General features: G+C 36.2%; 1 protein-coding gene across 1 annotated transcript; it reads right to left on the bottom strand.

Moving 5' to 3' along the window:
* Window positions 1-69: 69 nt before the first annotated feature.
* Window positions 70-20685, bottom strand: RhoGAP54D (Rho GTPase activating protein at 54D). The gene is made up of 11 exons (XM_071591933.1): window positions 20640-20685; window positions 20403-20550; window positions 19866-20035; window positions 16141-16350; window positions 11014-11225; window positions 10347-10514; window positions 9907-10149; window positions 9281-9376; window positions 3002-3781; window positions 831-894; window positions 70-674 (listed from the first exon to the last, which is right to left on the bottom strand). Exons 2-11 carry the CDS (start codon window positions 20525-20527, stop codon window positions 202-204), a joined length of 2541 nt encoding a protein of 846 aa, XP_071448034.1. The 5' UTR covers window positions 20528-20550; window positions 20640-20685; the 3' UTR covers window positions 70-201.
* Between the last annotated feature and the right edge of the window lie 863 nt (window positions 20686-21548).

The following is a 21548-nucleotide window of genomic DNA, read 5'->3' as shown; positions in this document are numbered from 1 at the left end:
TGTTTTAATTCATGTACAAATATTTATCAAGTGGAAGTATAAAAGAAGGTACAAAATGTAAAAGTGTATAGCAAGCATTAAAGACAGCTGTACAAGTTTTGGTTATACATTATCTGTCACAGACAGATTTTCATAGATAAAATACTGTAATAATGAGGAAAACTCATTGGTAACAAGTAAAAATTAATTGTACTCGTAAACTTACAGAGAAGTTTCAAACATTTGATTGTTCTTTGGCCTGTCGTTTAAAATATTCCGATTTTGGCGAGCTTGGCATGCTTCTGAAATTGATTTCTTTAATGATGAGGGATAAGTACCCTCTGGGGTTTCATCATTTTCTGCTTCAGCACTTTGCCTTTTCCTTGGTCGTAAATGGTACTTTACATTTGAGGGCGAGCTGCAAATCTTATCTCTCTCTGTACTGGTACTACTCTCGGATGGTGATGGTATATTACCATCTAAGCAATAGAGGAGGGACTCTGAAAGATTTCCACTTTTAAGTGACTGAAAGTCTACTGTATCAAAGCTGTTTTCATCTTTGAAAGACAGATCAATAGGGCTAGCAGTTAAAATACTTCTGCTTTGGAGATAGTTAACAAAAGTACTTGTTAGTGACCCTGAATCATCATTATTCATCTCTTGCTCATTTTGTGAAGTGGATGGAGTACTAGTGGTAACATCTTTGGGAATATTTTGAGAGGATGACCTAATACTTTCGTTTTTAATCGGAGTTTTTTGCCTGGGAATGTCATCATCTTTGCATGGAATACTGGAATGAATACTCTTATCGTCTCTTTGCCTTTGAATGCAGTGAGCCATGGAAGGAAAATGTGATATGTTAGAACCAGATAATACAAGAACTGGCTTCCTGCTTCTTGGTGTCATCATTGTTTCCTTAAAAAGAAAGAGAACATGTTACAATCACAAGTGAATAGGAAATATAATTAATCATTATTTACTATGCAAAATGATCGGAATACTGTTTTCAAGGATCACTATATTTATAAAAATCAATTTAAATGGATGCATTTTTCAAAATTGCATTGATAATGTAACTTGTAATTCAAAATTCCTTTAGGAAAAACAAACAGAATAACTTTTGTCATATAAAGCTTAATTTCCTGTTTCATCAACTATTCCTCGATTGTGATTCATCAAAATACATGTTAGATTCATATGTCATCATTCCATGCACGTGAGGCAATTTGTGCCGTGAGAGTTGCAGGGTATCACTTTCATTCTCCTTTCAATTAGTCTTACTAGTTTCCAAATGTGTCACTTATCTTTCATTGTTTTCTGTCAAGTATTAAGCCCTGCCCCATCAATGTCTCCCAACAACACTGGGTCTCACTGTGCATGTTTGCATTCAGATTTATGATCCATTTGACTTCGGTGCTTTGAGTGTTAAAAGTGAAAAGAAGAAAGATTGGTTCTGCAGCATCTTGCATTTCATGACTTTACTGCGAGGTAAATACAATTAAATCAATGCAAACTACCCTAAGTATAAATGGAAAATCAATATTCAACAGAAGCTCAATGGATTTGATACACAAAGAACTTATTTTAAGTATTGGTCTCCAGCAATCATGAAATTAAATGCAGAAACTGAAAGCATCAAATTACATTGATTTATCTCCCAAGGTGCTGCCCTTAGACTATTATATACGGCTTTTTGATTCCCATTATACCCATCCTTGAGTCATAACTGAAATTGTACATGAACTTTTCTCAGATTTACACCAAGTCAGGTATTTTGCTGGTAGCATTTCAAAATCTAACTGTCGCTGTTATGTGAAATCATCAAATGGAAAATAATGTTCGTATTAGCCTTTGAAACATCAGCAGAGAAATATCTGACTAGGTGAAAAACCCAAGTAGACTTTATGCATATTATACATACACTTTGGAAAAAAATATACCGATTAGATTTTTAGCTAAAAATGCCAGGATTTACAAAACACAGGATTTACACTTGTTTGTTGTCCATTTGAAAACCTTAGGCATCCTCATACTTGTTCAAAATACTCATAGTTTTTACATGTGGCAACATCTTTGGTCCTCGTGGAAAAATTGAATTGATTTTTAAAAATGCATTCCTTTGGTAATGCTCCCTTGATTAAGCTGTCCACATGAAAACTTGACAAGTATGCAGCCAGCAGGATATATGTAATGTAAAAATCAGAAGCCTCATGCAATTTAGAAAAAAAACATAAATGGACCAATGGAATTTCCATGGGCAAAATTAATAACTTAATTTTAAGTTTCCTTCTGATGTATATTTAACAGATTTTTAGGATGCTTCTACACTCAGTAATAATTGCCCATGCTCCAAGGTCCCATTTAGAACATGTTTAAGGAATCAGGACCACTACAACTTAGTATGTACTGTAACTTAAAACTTATTTCTGAAAGTGATGGTAAGTTTTTGTAACCCTTGACTGCATAATACCACAAAGATATGCTGACAATGTTATGAATGGGATCCAAAAATATTCCAAGCTTGGCCACACGCTATTTGAACATGCAGTGTGCTGAAACATTGAAATTCGAGAAATTAACACTTTTACTATTTCCGAGCATAAAAATCATTCGCCTTGACAGGGATCTTGGAAATCAAGAAAATAAGTTGTGATGCTCATTCCCACTTCCGTTCATACCATTGTCACTAAAGGGAAAGTTAGCAGAAATTAGTTCAATACAATCCATGGTGGTTGGAGATGTTAATCTCAGTTTTCCAACCTACATGCAGATGTATGAAACATGTATTGATGTTAGTGGCCCATTTCAACATTAGGAGTTCCCAAGTTTCATATGATTCCATTTCCCATTCAAAGGAATGCACATACAAGGATTAGTAAGAGTCCTTTACCTTTGTAGAAAAAAGGATAATTAACTCTGAGACAAAACGGATTGCACATAGAGGATTAATAAGCATTCAAGCTAAGATGGGGTGTCATGGACCAAAAGATCATGACGTGAAGAGAAAGTTGGAAACCTTTACCTGCATAGCTTTTGACATTTTCTGAGTTGACTTTGTTATGGGAGACATGGAGCTGTTTTCTTCACTGGTGACTGGTGTCAAGAGACAACTGGTCTGGTGGCAGAGCAAGCTGGTTTCAATGCTGCTTCTAGCTTTTAATCTTGCTGAGCGTCTGGGGATATGGTTTGCAGGTGTACTGGTCACCAGAGATCTCAATTCAGAGCAGTGTGATTTCAGCTGCTTATCCAACATTTCCTTACTTGAAGGACTCTGATTGGGCCCTGGTAACCAATTATAACACTTCTCTGCATGCTGATGCAATGGACTTAGGAATTCACTTTCCTTGGTGGGCAAAATTAAGTGGGAACTTAATTTTGAGTGGTCTTTGGAATTTGTGGAATCATTAACAGACTCCTTCCCCATCTTGCTCCATTTGTTAGAAGGTGTAATACTGATCTTGGGTGTTCTAATCAGAGCTGATACTCTATCTTCTCCTTTACTAAGCTGACTAGTTTCAACATTTGGCTGTTGATTTTCTGATGGCAGGAATTTGGCACAGGGTGAATTGATCTTGGAGATACTTTTCTGGTCTGTACATTCATGGACTTCACAACTCTTCTGGGAAGACACAGAGTCGGAAAACTTAAGTTTCCTCTGAGAAATATGTAAAAGGCCTTCCTTTTCATCCATGCTTGAGGGTGACTGGGACGAGAAGCAAAAAGATGCTTGTGGCAGTGGTGACAGTTCATCCCTGCTCTTCTGAAACATCATCAGCTTGGGAGTGGGAGCGCCATCTGGGCTCTGTAATGGAGGACAAGGACAAAAGTAGCATGCACTTGTTATGCATTAGTAGAAGTGGAAATGATTAAGCATGTTATTGGAATTCATTAGCGCGGAGCAAAACACCAAACCACTTTTAGAGAGATGGAGCCCTTTGCATGTAACAAATCATATCCCATATTGATGAGGTTAATTGGAAAGCATGTAACACCCCACAATGCATGCAAGCCATAAGAGCAGCAAAAATGCCATCAACCGACACACACATATAGTATAACCAACACAAGAGCACATTATATACATCATGTAACAAAATTAAGTTGTACTTATTCAGGAGCATGTAAAATATATTGAGATAGGTTGAAAAAGCAAAAGTGAACCCACAAGGAAAATTTGCATAGTATTTTAGTTCAGACTTGGTGAAAATCTGTGATATCCATTATGCTATGGTCAGTGAATTAAAATTTTTGCATTAAAATTTACACAGTGGTATTTAATTATGACCATTAATGTTGATCTCAAACAAATTAATACATCCTACAGTCACCGAACAATAAACCAAGTGAATGGAGAGCTAATCCACTCAAAACCTAATCTCCATAATACATTTTATTTTAGTTTCCTACAGAAGAATGATACAAGGCATGGTGGGTGAGGAGAGAGGATTGAGAATGTAAAGGAGGGAGGAAAGGGGAATGAAGAGCATTTGGATAGGTGATTTAATGCTGAAGGATTTGATGGAGGAAAGATGATAGAGAATATGATAGAGGGAGTGGAAAAGGATTAAACGTAGAATGGAATGAAGGGGGATAGAATGTATGCAGAAATGAAGAACAGTTTGATGCAGTTAGGGGTATCAGGGTGTCCTGATGGGTAAAGTTAAGAAATTTATATAGAGGTGCGTTTCTGTCCCTCCAAACTTACTTATATGATAGACTACTGTAAAAATAATATAAGGATTCAATAGGTGGTATTTCAGAATTAGGTATTGAGTAGGCAACAGTGATGACAATCTGGATGCTTCATACTTATCAAAGGGTAGAAAAATCTTGCTCACGAAATCTGTCCCAAAATTAAGTAGCTCACATACTGAAATCACAAATTTAAATGAATCCATTTTCTTATAAAAACTCTTGAAATTAATAATTTTTACCTTAATAAATAAATATATAAATTTATGCATTTATATTTTTATTGTAAGCAAAACTAATTCAAATAAAAGTGTATGACCGAGTAAGCAAATCTAAATGCGAGATTGTTGCAATCAATCTCAATGATAATATTTCTTGGCATCGGGAGTCAAGTCTCTTTGTGCATCTGAAATCCCATCACCCTCGCATCTACTGTCTTTGAGCAATTGACACAAGCATAAAAAACCATATAAAATACTTGATTGTTACTCTATAATTAGATGGAAATATCATCTGAACTATAGGACTAAGCAGTACTATATAAAAGAAAATTAGGAAAAACTGAACGGGATATTAAGGGAATGGTTAATGACCATTAGTTACACCTCGCATAGAATAAGCCTTGAATGCCAGTGCATGGAGAAGACTAATTTGTGTCATAAATAAAATTTATAAGAAAGCTAACTTATCAACATCTGAAATGAAGGAATAGAAAGTGCAATATGATTATTAGAAAGCCTTTGCTGGGAGTCACTGGCAGAGACATGAAGATAAAAGAATAAACTACTAGAAAATTACAAGTGCATGACTTTAATGCTGACACCAATGGGATTAGTATAAATCCATATTGCATTGGAGGATATACCACAGGTGAAATAATATACCAAACTCACCAATTTAAGGAATAATTGTCAACAAATGTGCTTATGATTGTCACTGGAATGGCACATGGCCTGCACAAATGGAATATTGAGAGTATCACATGTTATTTCGTGTTTATAAACATCAAATGTAAGATGAATCCTCTTTCTCTGCATTTATAGCTGCAATCTGTAGTAGAAGAAATTCTTTTTATGGCCACCATGGATCATCAGCTTCATACTTCCAAAATATGAACTATAATATTCTTCAGCACTTAGCCATTACAATGTATCCCTATGTCCCAGGCTAACTAGACAACAATAACAGGGAGGATACAACAAGAGATTTTTTAATTATCCAGTTTTTTCCTTTTTTACAAATCATTTTGATGTGAAATCATTGGCACGCTCAATCCAAAAAGACCTTAATGAATTAAAATTATTCACCTTGAGATTTAGTAAGGTGGTGGGCATTAAGGGGTTAGGAGGTTATGTAAGAGGGAAGATGATGTCTTTGTCATTTAGCTTAAATATCAGTTTTGGGATAGGTGCAGAAATTTTATTCCGCAAGTGGTTTATGATTGAGAAATCATACGAAAGTTGCCACTCTTAACTACTTTTACTTCACTTGAAACTTTTTAACCACTTCAAAATTCTCCAGCATATCTAGTTTATGACAGTTTGATTTGATGTGCAAGAAATTAAGACAACTTAGATTTGTGTGCCAAATGTTTTTTGACGTTTCACCATGCTGATGGTTCATCTGTCCCCACTTCTCTTTTAAGTTTGGTCTGGATTTGAAAAAAATTCGATTTAACCTGGATACACCATCCACAATTCAATCTATGCATTCCAATTTCCTTTATTTTGCCAAAATTATCTTATTTATTAAATTGCAATGATAAAAGCATGGCCAGACTAGAAAATGTTATTTTGAATTTATTTTTGGATAAAAGGATAGCAACCTTATTTAGCAATGTTCCTAGAAAGGTAACACACACATTTAACTTAAGAGGCTACATACACATTTGTATTGATTTTTAATAAAATTTGGTTGCAACAAGAATGGCTACCATTCAATACAATGCATCAATAGTCTACATTATAGAAAACAAATGTTGATATCAATTGCTGTCTGATGTGATTAGGCCAATAGATCTCGATTTAGTGTGCATGATGGTGTTAACAGGAAAACAGTAACTCCCTGACTCTAAAAATAGTGAAGGATGGCATTAATATTCATGGATTTCCTGTGCCTCCAATTATAATTGGCTCAGTCTTGTAAGGTTTAAGGCAAGAGAATTTCAATCGAAATTGAAATGGTTGTCATTTTAGGTAATCTACTGGTTAAGGTAGGCTTTGGATGGACATAAGACTACCAAATAACTCTCTTGCCTTGCCTAACAAAACACAACCCAACATCCCACTCTACACAATCAACTCCTTCTCTGTATATTTCCTGCCCCCCCTTCCTCGTCTGCCCAAAATCATCCCCCCTATCACAGTCTTAAACATCAATATTCTTTTCATCCATTTTTCCTACCTCCTTATGATTTCTCCCAACAATCCCCTTGCCTCTCGCACCACACCTAACACTTCCTAATTTGCTTTCCTTTCTGACCAGTCCACCTTCTCCATATCTACATTTCAGAAACCTCTAATCTATACCTATCATCCTATTTCAATGACCATGTTTCCGCACCGTACTTAACTGCACTCCTTATCAAAGTTTTAAAGAGCCTTTTCTTAACAGCCCTACTCAACTTCACTTTCATCAATTCTCTCCTTCTTGTGAAATCTTCTTTGCCTAACACAATTCTATTCCTTACGTCCCAATTACTTTGACCATTTCAGTCCAAAAATACTTCCATGATATATCAACTATTTCACCTGCTCTAGTTTTTGCCCTCCTATTTTAATGTTTAGCTTAGCCTTTCTCTTTCTGGAAAACCACACAACTTTTGTTTTATTTACATTTATTCTCATCCCATATCTATCGTACTGAATAATTCACTCAGCAATGCTTGCAACCCCTTGGCTGACGGACAAATTAAGAGCTTGGTCATCAGCAACTAATTTTACGAATTCCTCTCCTATTTTCATTCTTACCTCCAGGTCTTTCCATGACTCTGTAATCATTTCCTCCACATATACGTAGAACAGCACTGGTGACAATGAACAACCCTGCCCTACACCTCTTCCTAACACTGCCCATCCGGACTCTCCGTTCCCCACTTGCATTTGAGCAGTCTTGAGACATGTACAGGTCGCGGATTAGTCTCCTAATCACTCCATTCTACACATTTTCTGCAAAACATTCATTAGTTTTTCCTAATTCACTTTATTTTTTCTGATTAAATAACATAAATTCTCCAAAATTTCAGGTTTTACCTCTCAATTCCAGGTTTTATTTTGAAACTTCTCCTATTTCCAGTTTGAAAGGATTCAAGGATTTTTGACAACCTTGTAATAGGATTCTGTACCCTCAATCCATGGGGGCACAGAAAGTTTAGTGCAGTGTATTCCCAGGTCTGCAAATATTAATACACTTGATACTGGATTCATAATACATTTGAATACTGACATTGAATAGATTAACCTTGCAGTCAATAGTTGAGTTAATGAGGCAACTCCAATTTGAGGAACTTCTCATTTTGGATTAGCATAAGTCACAAAATGAGGAGGATGTAAAGGGATGAGTGATTTAATTTTTAAAGTTGATGTGCAAAAGAAAATAGGAGATAAGAGAATTAGAAGAAACTTTATCAATATAGTCAACATAACAGACTATTGTGATGAGTACTACAGTGAAAAATACTCTACACAGTTTATATGAATAAACTACGTTTACTAATTAAGTACCATAATCATCACAGAGCATATCTCAGTTGTAGTTATCTTAAATGATGATGTTGCAGTCAATCGATGTGTACGAACACATACAAAATAAGGAGAATAAGATACTGAATGAAAGCATGCTCTACCAGATGTGCTTTTTTACTTTCCATAAGATACTTGTGCGATCAACAACTAACTCCTCCAGTGATTGAATAAGTGCATAAATATGTACCATGCATTTGGATGAACTAAAACTAGTGGAATCACTTTTAAGTTTCGAAAAAGATAACCTCATTTTAATTTGAACCTTAGTATGGGAAGCAACTATCTCAAACTTACAGTTTTCATGCATTGCTCTTCCATATAACCCATTTATCTTACCTAATAATTTCATTACAGGGCAGAAGCCAAAGACGTGATGCTAATTCCTTGGCAAACTTAAATCCAAGGTAAAACATACTCTGTAATCTGTGCTAAGAGATTCAACTTCTGTGGATGACATGAACAGAGAATTCTGTTATGTATTATGTATATACTGGCAAACTTTCTCCCACCCCATCAGTGTAGTGGGAATACAATATAAACAGGATTACGGTTAACCACCCTTGTTTAATGTACAATCTTACAAAAATAAATTGACACTTGAGCAGTGCAAATATAATTTCCACTTTTTGAGCTACAGGTAACTTAAAGATCAGTATTAGGGAAAAGGTGAAATTTTAATGCAAGTCACTATGATGGATAACACTACCGAAGTATTATGTACAGCAAGTTCACTTCGTACACTTTTGCAATCAATCAATCATTTTAGACATCCAAAAGCTAGAAGCCAATACCACTCATAGACATGCAATTCATGCAAATAATACCCCCCTGCAACACTTTATATTTTGGCATCGCACATAACTCACATTTGATTTATCTGATGATGTTTGCTGAAGCACATTAAAGTGGCCTTGGTGAACTCCATTCTTTGCACACTTTATTCCTTTGCTAAATAAATGTTTCTGAAAGAGAGAATAGGTTTTTGTGGGCAAAATAAAGGCAACTTAGATCAATGGGCAATCAATTATGCATCACCAAAATCTGATGCGGCCAGAGCATTTTCCAAACCTGATTCGCCTCATTTTATAGACGGTCAAATAAGCGGCAATGACGACTTATGGATTTAAATGAACTTATCATATGGCCTATATGAAGACAGACCTATTAAATCAGCACCATTATTACTCAAATACTACAAATCAGTAACCCACAAAGAATTAATATCATCTTTCCCCTGTGGCCAAGGCTTCTCTCTCTTCATACTGTCAACAACTGAATCTATGCTAGTTAGCCTGAGAATTTTGAGCCCTGAGATGAAAATATTAAAAAAATTATAACAAATAATCAGCAGAAATTTAAGGAGGAATCTGAAAAGTAAACAATTTAATACCTTCAAAATCACACTATCACAATAAGGTTTGAGAAATCTCAAATTAAGGAATAACCATGTACTTAACCCCGGTAACAATTCACTGATAAAATGGATTCACACCTTTATGGAATCACCCAAACTCCGTCCACGAGCATTTAGGATGCGTGCATAGGGCTGTTGAGGTGTCCCCAAACCAGACTCCTTGTTAAACTGCTTGACCAGGCGTCGCTTCTCTGATGACTCAGGCAAGGAGCGAATGTGAGCATACAACTGTGCGAGGGCTGCTTCAGTGGGATTGGAGTGATGGGCCTGAGCAGTTCGCTCCCGATCCACAAAACTGAACACTGTGTTCACTTCGGCTGACTCCCCTCCCACCTTTCTCTCACCCTTGAGTCCACAGCTGACGTCCACCTGCACGGGAAAGATTTCAGACTGGCCAGTTGGACAGGGAGAGAGATTTCATTATTAAACACACTGGAGGACCCTGGATGTCATCATTGTGAGAGGTTTGATTCAAATGAGGAGAGCATTAACCGACAGGGACATGCTTCAACTGTTACCTTTTTGGACGGCTCTGATTCATTGGTCTCTTTCCGAGCCCAGTAAGCACGTATATCTGTGGCTAACTGGGGTGGGATGGAAAAGAGAGGAGTAGCACCTTGACGTATCATGAAAGCAATGACACGTGACATTATCTGGGAGTTTGTGTGCAGGGCCTCCGGTGGCATCTGTGAAGGAAAATCCAAGACGCATTCACGAAGTGCAAAATGTAGATACACATGCTGGACATGCTATACCTCGCAATGGTTCAAAGAAAGTTTTTCGAAGTTGGATCGACGGTAAGCTTTATTTACCAACAAAAATGAAAGCACTTATGGAAAGGAAATATAGTTTGAACATTCATAATTTGTTCATGGTAGTTTAATTATTCATCATTTTCATTCTTAAAATAACATCAGACCATGGAATGAACGGTCTAGCACATAATTTTGAAACCGACCCAACAGACCAAATTTTAAAATGTATAATTTCACACTGCTTTCAGAGACTGAACAGTAGGTGGAAAATATGTTTATCATTGAATGGGAGGGCCATATTTTTTAATCACTACTTGGAACTCTAATGGATATGCTCCAGGAAAAGAAATCCCATTCTGATATGTGACATTTTGTTAATTGTGATAATTATTTAATCAGTCAAGTAAACAAAAAAATTCAAAGCACATACCTTACGGGGGCATGCCAAATGTGGGGTAAAGAGGGTAGCTAAACTCTCTGGAGACATTCTATTGACAAACTGATAGCTGGCTGTCAGATGAAGAAGACGGAGTAGGTCACTCAGTAGGACACGATTTTCAGCCGGAAGGAGTAGCAAAAGGAGCTGGAGAGCCGTAAGCAATCTTCCATCAGATTTTCCATCTGCACTGGATGCACACATTTCTAGAACAAATTTCATCCACACATTTTTAATGCCTCTTTAAATTATCAGTTTTGAAGAAAAATAACTACACTAATATATACTTGGAATAGCTATTCTGGCACAGAACCTTGAACAAGTCTACAGTATCAGTGACAACACTGTTTGAAAGAGACAGGAGATATGTTTAAATCCTTAAAGACCATTACGGCGTATCACAAAGATAATTTTTATTTAAATAAAAGATAAGCGGAATGACTAACTACCATCCATATTTCTTAAAACAGTACCTCCACAATAATATTTGACAGTTACATTGGATGGATGGTTCTATTATCTGATTGCTCAGAAGTGTGCTATTTGGCCACCTGATTTATTTATTTAGTTAACAGGAATAACCCTTTTACACAAAGAAAGGCAAAAAACATATATTGGTTCCACAATCATAAAAAGCATTTACAATGGGTACAAATTACATACTAGTTATTGAGAATAAAAATATAATTTAAAATTGAAGAAGAATTTTTATTTGCAATACACGAAAGACATTTTCAGAAGGTATACAGGAACGCAAACATACCTAGTGAAGTTAATTAACGTACACAAAATATCAATATTAAATAATATTGGAATTGAAAAATGGAAACAGAATATTAAAAATATGGTATCAGTTACAGGCCAGATGATGGTACAAAATAATAAATGTTAGCAGTAGTTATTAACTAGACCTTGTGGCATCGATTGAGAAAATTTTCCTAATGGGCATTAGGAACAAATCATTGACATGTACAGATATCCACAGAGCAATAATTCGCATTCTAAAATTCTTCCCATATTTTTAATAACATTTTTTCAAGGGATCTTGGTAAGATAGAAAGTAGGTCAATATAATCACAACTGTTGGCATCTCTCATAATCTGGCTTATAGGCAAGTACTAAGCATAGTTTTGTGCAAGATATCTAACTTCAAGTGTGCTTCATGCCTTGAGTTAAGTGAAGGTACTTGTAAAGATATTGCCCTTAGGAGTTCTAAGGAATCAATCTTGTTATGCAGTAATTTATAAAGAAAAGTTATGTTATTAATTTTTTGATGTTTATGCAAGGAGGTAACATTGTATGGCAACGATAAAGATCTTTGTAAAGATTGAATTTGAATGAAATTTTGCACACAAAATTTCTTTGAACACATTCAAGTGTATGAATATTGAGTTTTTGAGGATTATTGTTTAGTCTATATTCATAATGCTGTGGACTCCTTTCCCAGCTGAACGTAACAGAATAGCATTTTTTTAAATTGACAGATAGCTATGTTCACACCAGTTTTGAAGCCTATAAAGGCAGTTTTGCAGAGTTAGGTGCTGATCGATTGATTGAATTGTGAAATTTTTTTTTAAGTCATCAGAATGCGAAAGAAAAGGATTTGGGTCTATTGTCATTATAATATCATTTATAAATAAGTTAAATAATAGTGGATCCAGATGGGATTCTTGGGGAACACCTGATGATGGATAAAAACATTTACTTTTAGATGCATTAATTTTTACTACAACTTCTCTGATGGTCAGATAACTTTCCATTCAGTCAAGTAAGGTAACACTCATTCCCAATGCGTCCAACTTTCTAAGAAGAAGCTCATGACTAACAGTATCAAAAGCCTTATTGAAGTCAGTATATATGACATCCATTTGTAAGCTTTTTTCCATAACTTCTACAAGACACTTTTGTAAAACCAAAAGATTAATGAGAGTTGATCTTCCTTTAGTGAAACCATGCTGCTAAGGAATAGTGATAATATTAAAGATAGGAGTAATCTTATCTACACCCAAAGATTCTAAGACTTGTGCTATTATTGAGAGCTTGGCAATCGGACAACAGTTAGACATGTTATTTCTGTTACCTTGCTTATGTATTGGTACTATATATGTGGATTTAAGTGCGCCAGAAAAAAATCCAGTGAGAGACTTATTAAACAGTACATACAAAGGATAAATTAATGGCACCAGACATACACAGAAGTAGGGCTGGGATTTCATCTGGACCACAGCCCTTTTGGAGGTCAAGTTGGCATAGTTTAGTTTTGATGTCTTCTACTGAGATTGTTATAGATAACATAGAAATATAGGTGTGAGCATGAAAATTGTGTAGAGGAGTACTATCATGTTTTACATACACAGATGATAAATACATTGCAAAAAGGTTTGCTGTCATCATATGAACAAGCAGAAAGATCATTAAAAAGCATTTCATTGGGTAGTCTGTCCATCTTCCTCACACTGCTGACATGATACCAAAAGTGTTTTGGATTATGTTGGATAGCTGAATCGAGTTGTGTTATGTATCTTTTGTAACAATTCCTTATTAATTTTGCGCATTTAGACCTTAACAGTGAACATTTAGCAAAATCAGATTGCAATCCAATTTGTTCATATAATTTGGGCTGCAATTTCTTCCTACCAATTAAATTTTTCAATTCAAAGCTAAACCACTTAGAAAAACTACTAGTTTTTCAGTGATAATTGGAGTAAACAACTGGATGTCATGAGCAAGAATATCATTAAAGTTATTAAAAGTCTCATTTGTATTTAGATCAACAAGTTCATAGCACCAGTTAATATTCAGAGCAAAATAATCTCATTTTTTAAAGTCATATTTGCACAACATACAATCAATTACCTGCATTGGACATAGCAGTTGAAGGGAAACATTTTTGGCAAGAAGAAGGGGATCACACGATAGTAGAGGATGGTTATCCTGGGAAATGGAAGTGAAGTCTGAATTTGTAAAAATTAGGTCTAATATTAGCTAGTGATATTTGGTAACAGCTGCAATTTTAATGCAACTGACTGTGAAATAAGAAAATTCAACTGCAGGCAATATATAAGGTACTTATACATTCATAGATGAAACTAAATCAAAACAAAGGGATTTTGGATCACTAGATTTTTTATCTCTAGGAATCTTTTAATCATCTGATCCAGAAGATACCTAAATGAACTGCACTTGTGATGCATTTTGTGCTTGGAAAAAAGAATGCCTCATGCATGAATGTAACTGAATTTTTGAAATATTTTTTTTTTGATTTATCAAAATGATTTCAAACATACAACTACAACAATTTATCACTGTCCCTTAAGAACTAGAATTCATCATCATAAATTTCATCTTTGCATGGAAATGCATATTCATGCATCACACAGAAAAAAAGATTAAGTGGAATGGCTTTCTGTATGCAACGGTGAGCATTTACTTCGTGCACCCAATGCTTTGTAAATTTTACATCAATTGTGCACTTTCCTCAATTCTGTCCCCGAGAGCAAACACTCATTCCTTTGGTATTGTACAATAAAATTTAAGGCCTTGGGTTGCACACAGGGATTAGGGTATCCAAGAATCTAGATGGTTGCCTAAAAAAAATTTTAGGTGCACTCCCCCAGATATCCAGTTAAATTGATCTAAAAGTTCAATCTGAATTTTGACAATCCAGATACCCAGACATTGGGAAACAATAAGATACTACATTTTACATGCCCAATTCAGTTAGCATAAAACAAGTTTGCTGAAGAGATTAAAACATAGACTTGAGGAGAGGAATCTTTATAATAATGAATTTTTCAAAATCATGATCCTTATGCTTGATTGGGGGACGCGACAGTCCATGGGTAGAGCGTTGGACAACTGACTGGAGAGCCCAAGTCCAATTCCTGGGTGCCCTCAGCATCATCTGAGATTTTTCAGGTACTGGAAATTTTTGGGAAATCATACGCGGCACAAGGAAAGGATCTGGCCCTCCTACCCTGATGTGCAAATTCCACATACTATTGGGCTTAGTATTAGGTAAAATTTACCAACACCAGCCTATGGGTTGATGACTGTGTTTATGGTTTTTTTTAAGCCTACTTAAGACATTAAAATAAACTACCAGAACATAATCTGGTGGAAATTTCAGTCCTTTGTTGCAGCAATGGGAAATATCTCAAAATTTCAATTATTTACTTGTTTTCAATGGCTATCTTACTAACCATTTCATATAATTTCAAGAATTCTCCAAAAGAATTTCTCTGAAGTTGGCACAGAATTTTCATTGTTATTTATGCATTGTACTTCCATGTAATGCTGATTTTTTCCAATATTAGGAGGGGCTTGTTGGCACTTCTTTTTATGCATGCGTGCTATTGTCCTAAACTTATGTATAAAAACAAGCAAAAAGTTGAGGCATGACAACTGCGGTGAATTTATTTCGCAGCCCTGAAATTTTGTCAAGGCTCAAAGGAAACAGCATCAACTAATCTTTACAATGTATCACACAAAATTATGTAGCCCTACTTTGACAGAAGATGATGCATATCCTGGACCAAATGGTACTGAGAAGAAGGATGCCATAAATGATAAATTGAAAGGAGACAATAAATCTTGGACTATAGTTGATAAACCTGTTGGTCGGCCGGTTGTGAAGTGTAAATGGGTGGTCAATCTCAAGTGTGAAACAAATGGTGAGTCTATAAGATAAAATATAGCCTAGTAGTGAAAGATGTTTCTCAGCAACTAGGTGTAGAGTAGGAGGAAATGTAGTCTGTAGTAATGTGCCAAAGAAGACAGCATAGGCCCAGGCATACTTGGTTGTGAGAAGGAAGGGTATTAAGGCAAATGAAATTAAATAAGGCTGTGAAGATAGATTGTACCCTATGGAACTACTCAAGGGTTTATGGGAATGAGAAAGGAACAGCATGGAGTAGCATTTGATGGAGGAATTAGACTGGAAGACTTAGTGAAATCAGTAATAGTTCCCACCCCAAAAAATGTAAAGGCGATTCCATTCCAGCCATATTTAAGGATTGTAGAACACAATGTTTCGCCAAAACGTGATGAATTGGCCGGGTGACCATTTCTTTCTACTGCTAACTATAAGTATTTCCCTATGTGCCAACTATTTTTACATACCTGCAATTTGGTAATGGGCTGGGTAATGTGCATCAGTTAGAAGAGGCTCTGGTAGTTCAGCCAAAAAGTTTTTTAAAACCGATGCACAGTCATGGACAGAGTAATTGCCTGCATTTAAATCAAGGGTAATCCCTTGATTAAGAAGGGCTTTCAATTCCTGCTGCCGTCTTAACTTTCCACTTCTACGGAAGATACCCTCTTGTTGGATACCTAAACAAAATTGTAAAAAAATATAGGATTATAGATATGCATAAAACTCGCCATATTTTCATTTTTGAGAAAACAAATGTGTTTATATATGTAAATATATATGTGTATATTATATATATGTATCCTTCTTCACCTCTGTGTACTACCTTTCTCCTTTCCTCCCTTCCAACATCCCTATTTTGCTCCCACCCTTTCCTCATTTGCCTAACATTCTCCCCTCTATTACAGCCTTCAACATCCCACTGCCAAGCAACACGCCCTCCTTCATTCATCTTTCCAGCCTCCTTAGGATTTCTCCCAAATAACCCCTCTCCTCGCCCACCATACCTAGTACTTCCTCATTTGTTTTCCTTTTGGTCCATTTCCCCAATTGGGTAACTTTTTTTCAAGCTTTTGCTCTTTTATTTGCTGTTCTGTTTCTGAATAGTAATGATTCTGTTTGTCATTAAGTAGGCATACCAAAGACAGTTGTCATACGTCCTCTTCAAACAGAACACTTTTTTTTTTTGGTAGTTACGTATTGAGGTAGATTTTGGATAGACTTAACTACCATATTAATATTTTGTTACTACTAGCAAAAGACAACCCAACATATTACTCTACAAAAAGTCCCTCTTCATCTCTGAGTACTTTCTTCCTCCCTTCATCCCGTCCAACATCCCTATCCTGTTCCTTTCCTTTCCTCGTTTGCATAACATTCTCCCCTCTGTTACACTCTTAAATATCCCACTGCCGATCAATATACTTTTCATCCTTTTTTCTGACTCCTTATTGTTTCTACCAACAATCTCCTCTCCTTGCCCACCTTACCTATCACGTACTCGTCGTTTTCCTTTGGGTCCATTTTACCTTCTCCACACCCACATTTCAAAAGCCTCTAATCTATGCCCATTCTCCTGCTTCAGTAACCCTGTTTCCGCACTGTAAAATACTATGCTCCACATCAAAGTTTTGACAAGTCTTTTCTTGATATCCTTACTCAACTTCCCTCTCATCGACCCCCCTCCTTGTGAATACCTCTTTCCCGAGTGCAATTCTTTTCCTTACGTCCCTACTAATTTGACCATGTTGGTCCAAAATGCTTCTGAGATATGTAAACTGTTCTACCAGCTCTAGTTTTTGCCCTCCTATTTTAATGTTTATTTAATTTCTTTACCGTACAGTTCTTCTATACATTCCTTCCATTTTTCTTGGATCTTTTCTGTGCCAACCTTACCAGACTTATCTCCAACTGTTAGCACAGATCTTCCCTTCTTACTTCCTGATAGTGATTTAATCTTGCTGTAGAGTAAAACAATTTCACCCTTCCTCTGCAAGCATTCCATATCCCCACACAGTGTCTTCTACCATGCTTCTTTTGCTGCCCGTCTCATTTTATTAATTCTTTGTACTTCCTTTTGCCTAGCTTTGAGCTTACATTCTTCCATTTTCTTCTCTCATCAATCTTTCTAATCATCTCATCCGTGATCCATGGTTTCCTTGTCCTTTTCTCGTCAAAGGTTCTTATAGTTTCTTTTGCAGCTTTCGATACGTTTTTCTCAATAGATTCCCATTTTTCTTCGATAGTACTCATTTATTTACCGTCATCCATGATTTTCTCTACAGCCTGCTGATACTCCTTCCTTGTTATTCCATTTAATGCTTCTACCTTCCATTGCCTAACCCATTGCCCCAGCCTTATCTTTTTGAAATGAACGCTATACTTCATAACAACTAAATTCTGGTTGGAGTCCACATCCCCTCCTGGGAAGCTGTGCGAATTGGTCACTGTTCATAAACCTGTGTCCAAACAGAATATAATTTAACCTTCTCTGATAAAATGTTAGGACAAAATTAGAAACCTTTCTGAGTCACCTGGCATTTTCCATGCATACCTATGCCTTTTGTAGTGTCTAAACCTAAATGTTGGGGATGACTAACCCCTATCTTCTACAGAACTCAATTACCTTCTCTCCGCGGTCATTCTTTGCGCCTAAACCATAGTACACCACCTCATCGCCATCTCTTCCTTTGCCTACCATCGCATTCCCATTGCTGATCACCATCAAATGTTTCCCTACAGGAACACATGCGATTATGTCCTCTAACTGATCGTATATCCTATCAACCTCTTCCTTCTTATGATTGCTCGGTGGCATGTATACCTGAATAATAACCAAGTTTGTCGTTTCTGCTTTTATCTCTACAAGTAATATTCAATCTGTTCCTTGCTCTATGTTTACTATGCTTTTTCCTACCTTTTTATTCAATATTATGGCACCATTCGTTGGTTCTCATCCTTCCATTTTTACATTATTCCATAACTATCACTCCAGTAATCCCCACTATCCTTCCATCTCACCTCGCATAAACCTAAAATATCTATATTTCCTCTTTCCATCTCATGCTTAATATTCTCTAATTCTTCTGTACTAAACATTGTACTAACATTCTAAGCTCCTATTCAAACTAAATTGGTCTTCATCTTCTGGGTCTGGGTTTTCTTCTGCATGGGTTTCATGAGATGACGATTGAGGAAGCCATGCCTCTCCCATTACCGGGCACGACACAGCTGATTGGGCCGAGTCCTGTAGTTACCAGGTATATGTATGTGTGTGACGGATGCGACGTTAAACTGCGGACCCTTTGGCGCCTTTCGTAAAGAGTAGGCTAATGCCGACGCCGGGTTTCTCTTCACCCTTCATCCTTTCCTGTCCATCCCCTGTGGCACAAATGACCTCAGCTGTCGGTCGCCTCCCCTAAATACTACTACTATCAAGATAATTTTGCACATTTCAGCAAGAGTAGGATGCATTCATATAAAATCCCTATTTAAGCCTTCAAAAATTTGCATTGTTTGTAGACCTTGTCCATACAAAAGTCTGGCAACTGGAAGGTTTTGTAATAATTTTTTTTGGGAGGTGACCGACAGCTGAAGTCATTCGCGCCATGAGGAATGGATGGGAAAGGAAGGGTGGAGAGAAACCCAGTGTTGGCATTAGCCTACTCTTGTCCACATGCACCAAGGGGTCAGCAGTTTAATGGCCCATCTGATGGACATCGAACACATTCAAAGTGCTCTCCACAAAGCACCTCAAGTAGGAACCGTGACACCTCTGAAAATACTTTTTGTCTCTATGACTTGAACCGGAGCTCTCTTGGTGGGAAGCCTGTATGTTAGCCACCGCACCATGCTGATCCCAGATGGTTTTGTACACAGTATTCTGATCAACACCAATTATTTTTTCAAAAAAATTTTGCCACTAAAAACGAGGTATTTACATTTTTGCTGTTATTTCCGGTAACATTTTACCATCCCTCTCAATTAGAATTTTTCCAAGCACCATGAAAGACTCATTTCATTTTACTCAATTCAAATTATCTTTAAGAACTACATGGTGCTGTAATGGGAGACATTATTAAATAGCCAATTTTTTGGCATGTTACTCTGCGATTGAAGAGTTACATGGAGCCAAACATGATATTTGTCAGGGATTTTACAAAATTAACAGAGTGAACACTCATTTTCTGCTTACTTTGCTCTTTGCTTAAATACTCGATTAACTGGTATACTTGACAGATTCCTTCTTGCGTTAATGGCGCTCCTTCCATGACACCTTTTGATTGAGATTTTGATTTTTTGGCAAATGGAAGCAAATTCCATTTTAACGCACGGCTTTTAACTTTGTCCGAAGCGGAATCACACCTATAATAAAAGCGTACAGAGTAGCATTAAAAATTATGCAAATTGCAATGGGAATGGTGTGTAAATTAAAAAGTTATTTACTCATAGGTGTAAATATTAGCAAAAAATTCGCCGAACTTACTGAAATGGCCATTTACTTAGCTCGCTCTTGTTAATTACTAGCCAGTACTAATTACTTTAATTGCTTATGACAAAAATTGCATTAGTTCTAGGCCCACAAAAACAAAAGCCAATTATACACTTCACAACCCTCATCTGAAGGTGAAAACCCAAACTCACCTAAAAGCCATGTAGCAAAAATGAGCTACGGAAAAGAAGTCAAGTGATGAAAAACGATATCTAAAAAAATTCGAAACGTTACACTTACTCGTCAGTATTTAGGTCGAGCAAGAATGACAAATGCATTCGGATCAAGGTATGATATTGCTCTGGGTCTTCTCTTCTTAACTTTTCAGCAAGTAGGCTGTCATTATCATTAGTCATTGGACCCATTCCTTCTAAATACAATTATACTACTGTAAAAATAATAGTTATGAATTTCAAAATCAACGCATTTTCAAATTTATTAGAAACATCAAATTAAATAACCTCATTTCAAACTCACTCATATTTCCATTTCAAAACGCAACAGGTTTTTTTCCGCCTTTTATAATAAAACAATTAAATATTGGTCCAAGTTAAAAATAACGGTCATGATGAACATCCAAAAGTAATCACACTCATTTGATATCACAATATTTTCGTGGAACCAATTCAACAAACATCACCAACAGAAATTGTATACCCTTCTTCTGAATGAAAGTTCAAATACGATGAACTGTAAAGCTATAGCGTTTCATTGGTCGGTTTCATTTCCTGTGGTTTTAAGCCATCTACTGGGTATATTCAGAAACAATTCGTTAAAATGAAAAGCGTTACTTGCGGCGGCGCGATTTTCGTGCTCACGGTCGTTTGTCGAGTCGCGGAAGATGAAACACACCAATTCTCTAGAGTTATCTTTAGTGTAGAATGGAAACACGTTAATATTAACTTGTATTCAGTAACGCATTATTTGTACCCCATAAAAATAGTGAATCACTTGGCGATTCGTATTCCTAAAAGAGGTAAATCTTTTTTTACAGTATAATATTATTTCGTCGGAAATTAGCATGCTACAATACAAGTAATAAAGTACTTATTCTTATTGTGTGATTGATCGCTATGTTCCTCGTAAAAATAAGTATATATCGAGGGATCATCAATGTAGTCATATATGAGTTTGGCTTCTCCCCTTGCCTTAGGTTCTGCAACTTAGGCATTTATTAGAGGGCTTTTTTAATCTGGCTTATCTAGCGTTAAATGAGAGAGATACTGACTTTGCGGTTATTTTGTGTTCAGTATAGGTATTTTTGTTATAAGTCTCTGTACTAAGAGTAGTAGAATCCTCTATGAACAAGCAAAAATATTTGATCATATATCTGCAATGAAAGAAATAGGGTAGATAGGCTAAGAGAAAGTATGAAAATGAGAAAAG

Source organism: Hetaerina americana, unplaced genomic scaffold (genome assembly GCF_022747635.1).
Source record: "Hetaerina americana unplaced genomic scaffold, ioHetAmer1.1.p SCAF_5, whole genome shotgun sequence".
Taxonomy (NCBI): domain Eukaryota; kingdom Metazoa; phylum Arthropoda; class Insecta; order Odonata; family Calopterygidae; genus Hetaerina; species Hetaerina americana.
This window is presented reverse-complemented; position numbering and strand designations above follow the sequence as displayed.

Bases quoted from the DNA above. Each gene is read 5' to 3' on its own strand.
- RhoGAP54D (XM_071591933.1), bottom strand. From the start codon at position 20,527: ATGGGTCCAATGACTAATGATAATGACAGCCTACTTGCTGAAAAGTTA. The intron at 16,351-19,865 runs GTAAGCAGAAAA...AATTTTGTTTAG, and splicing joins GTATTTAAGCAAAGAGCAAA to GTATCCAACAAGAGGGTATC. The intron at 895-3,001 runs GTAAAGGTTTCC...TTTCTTTTTAAG, and splicing joins AAATGTCAAAAGCTATGCAG to GAAACAATGATGACACCAAG.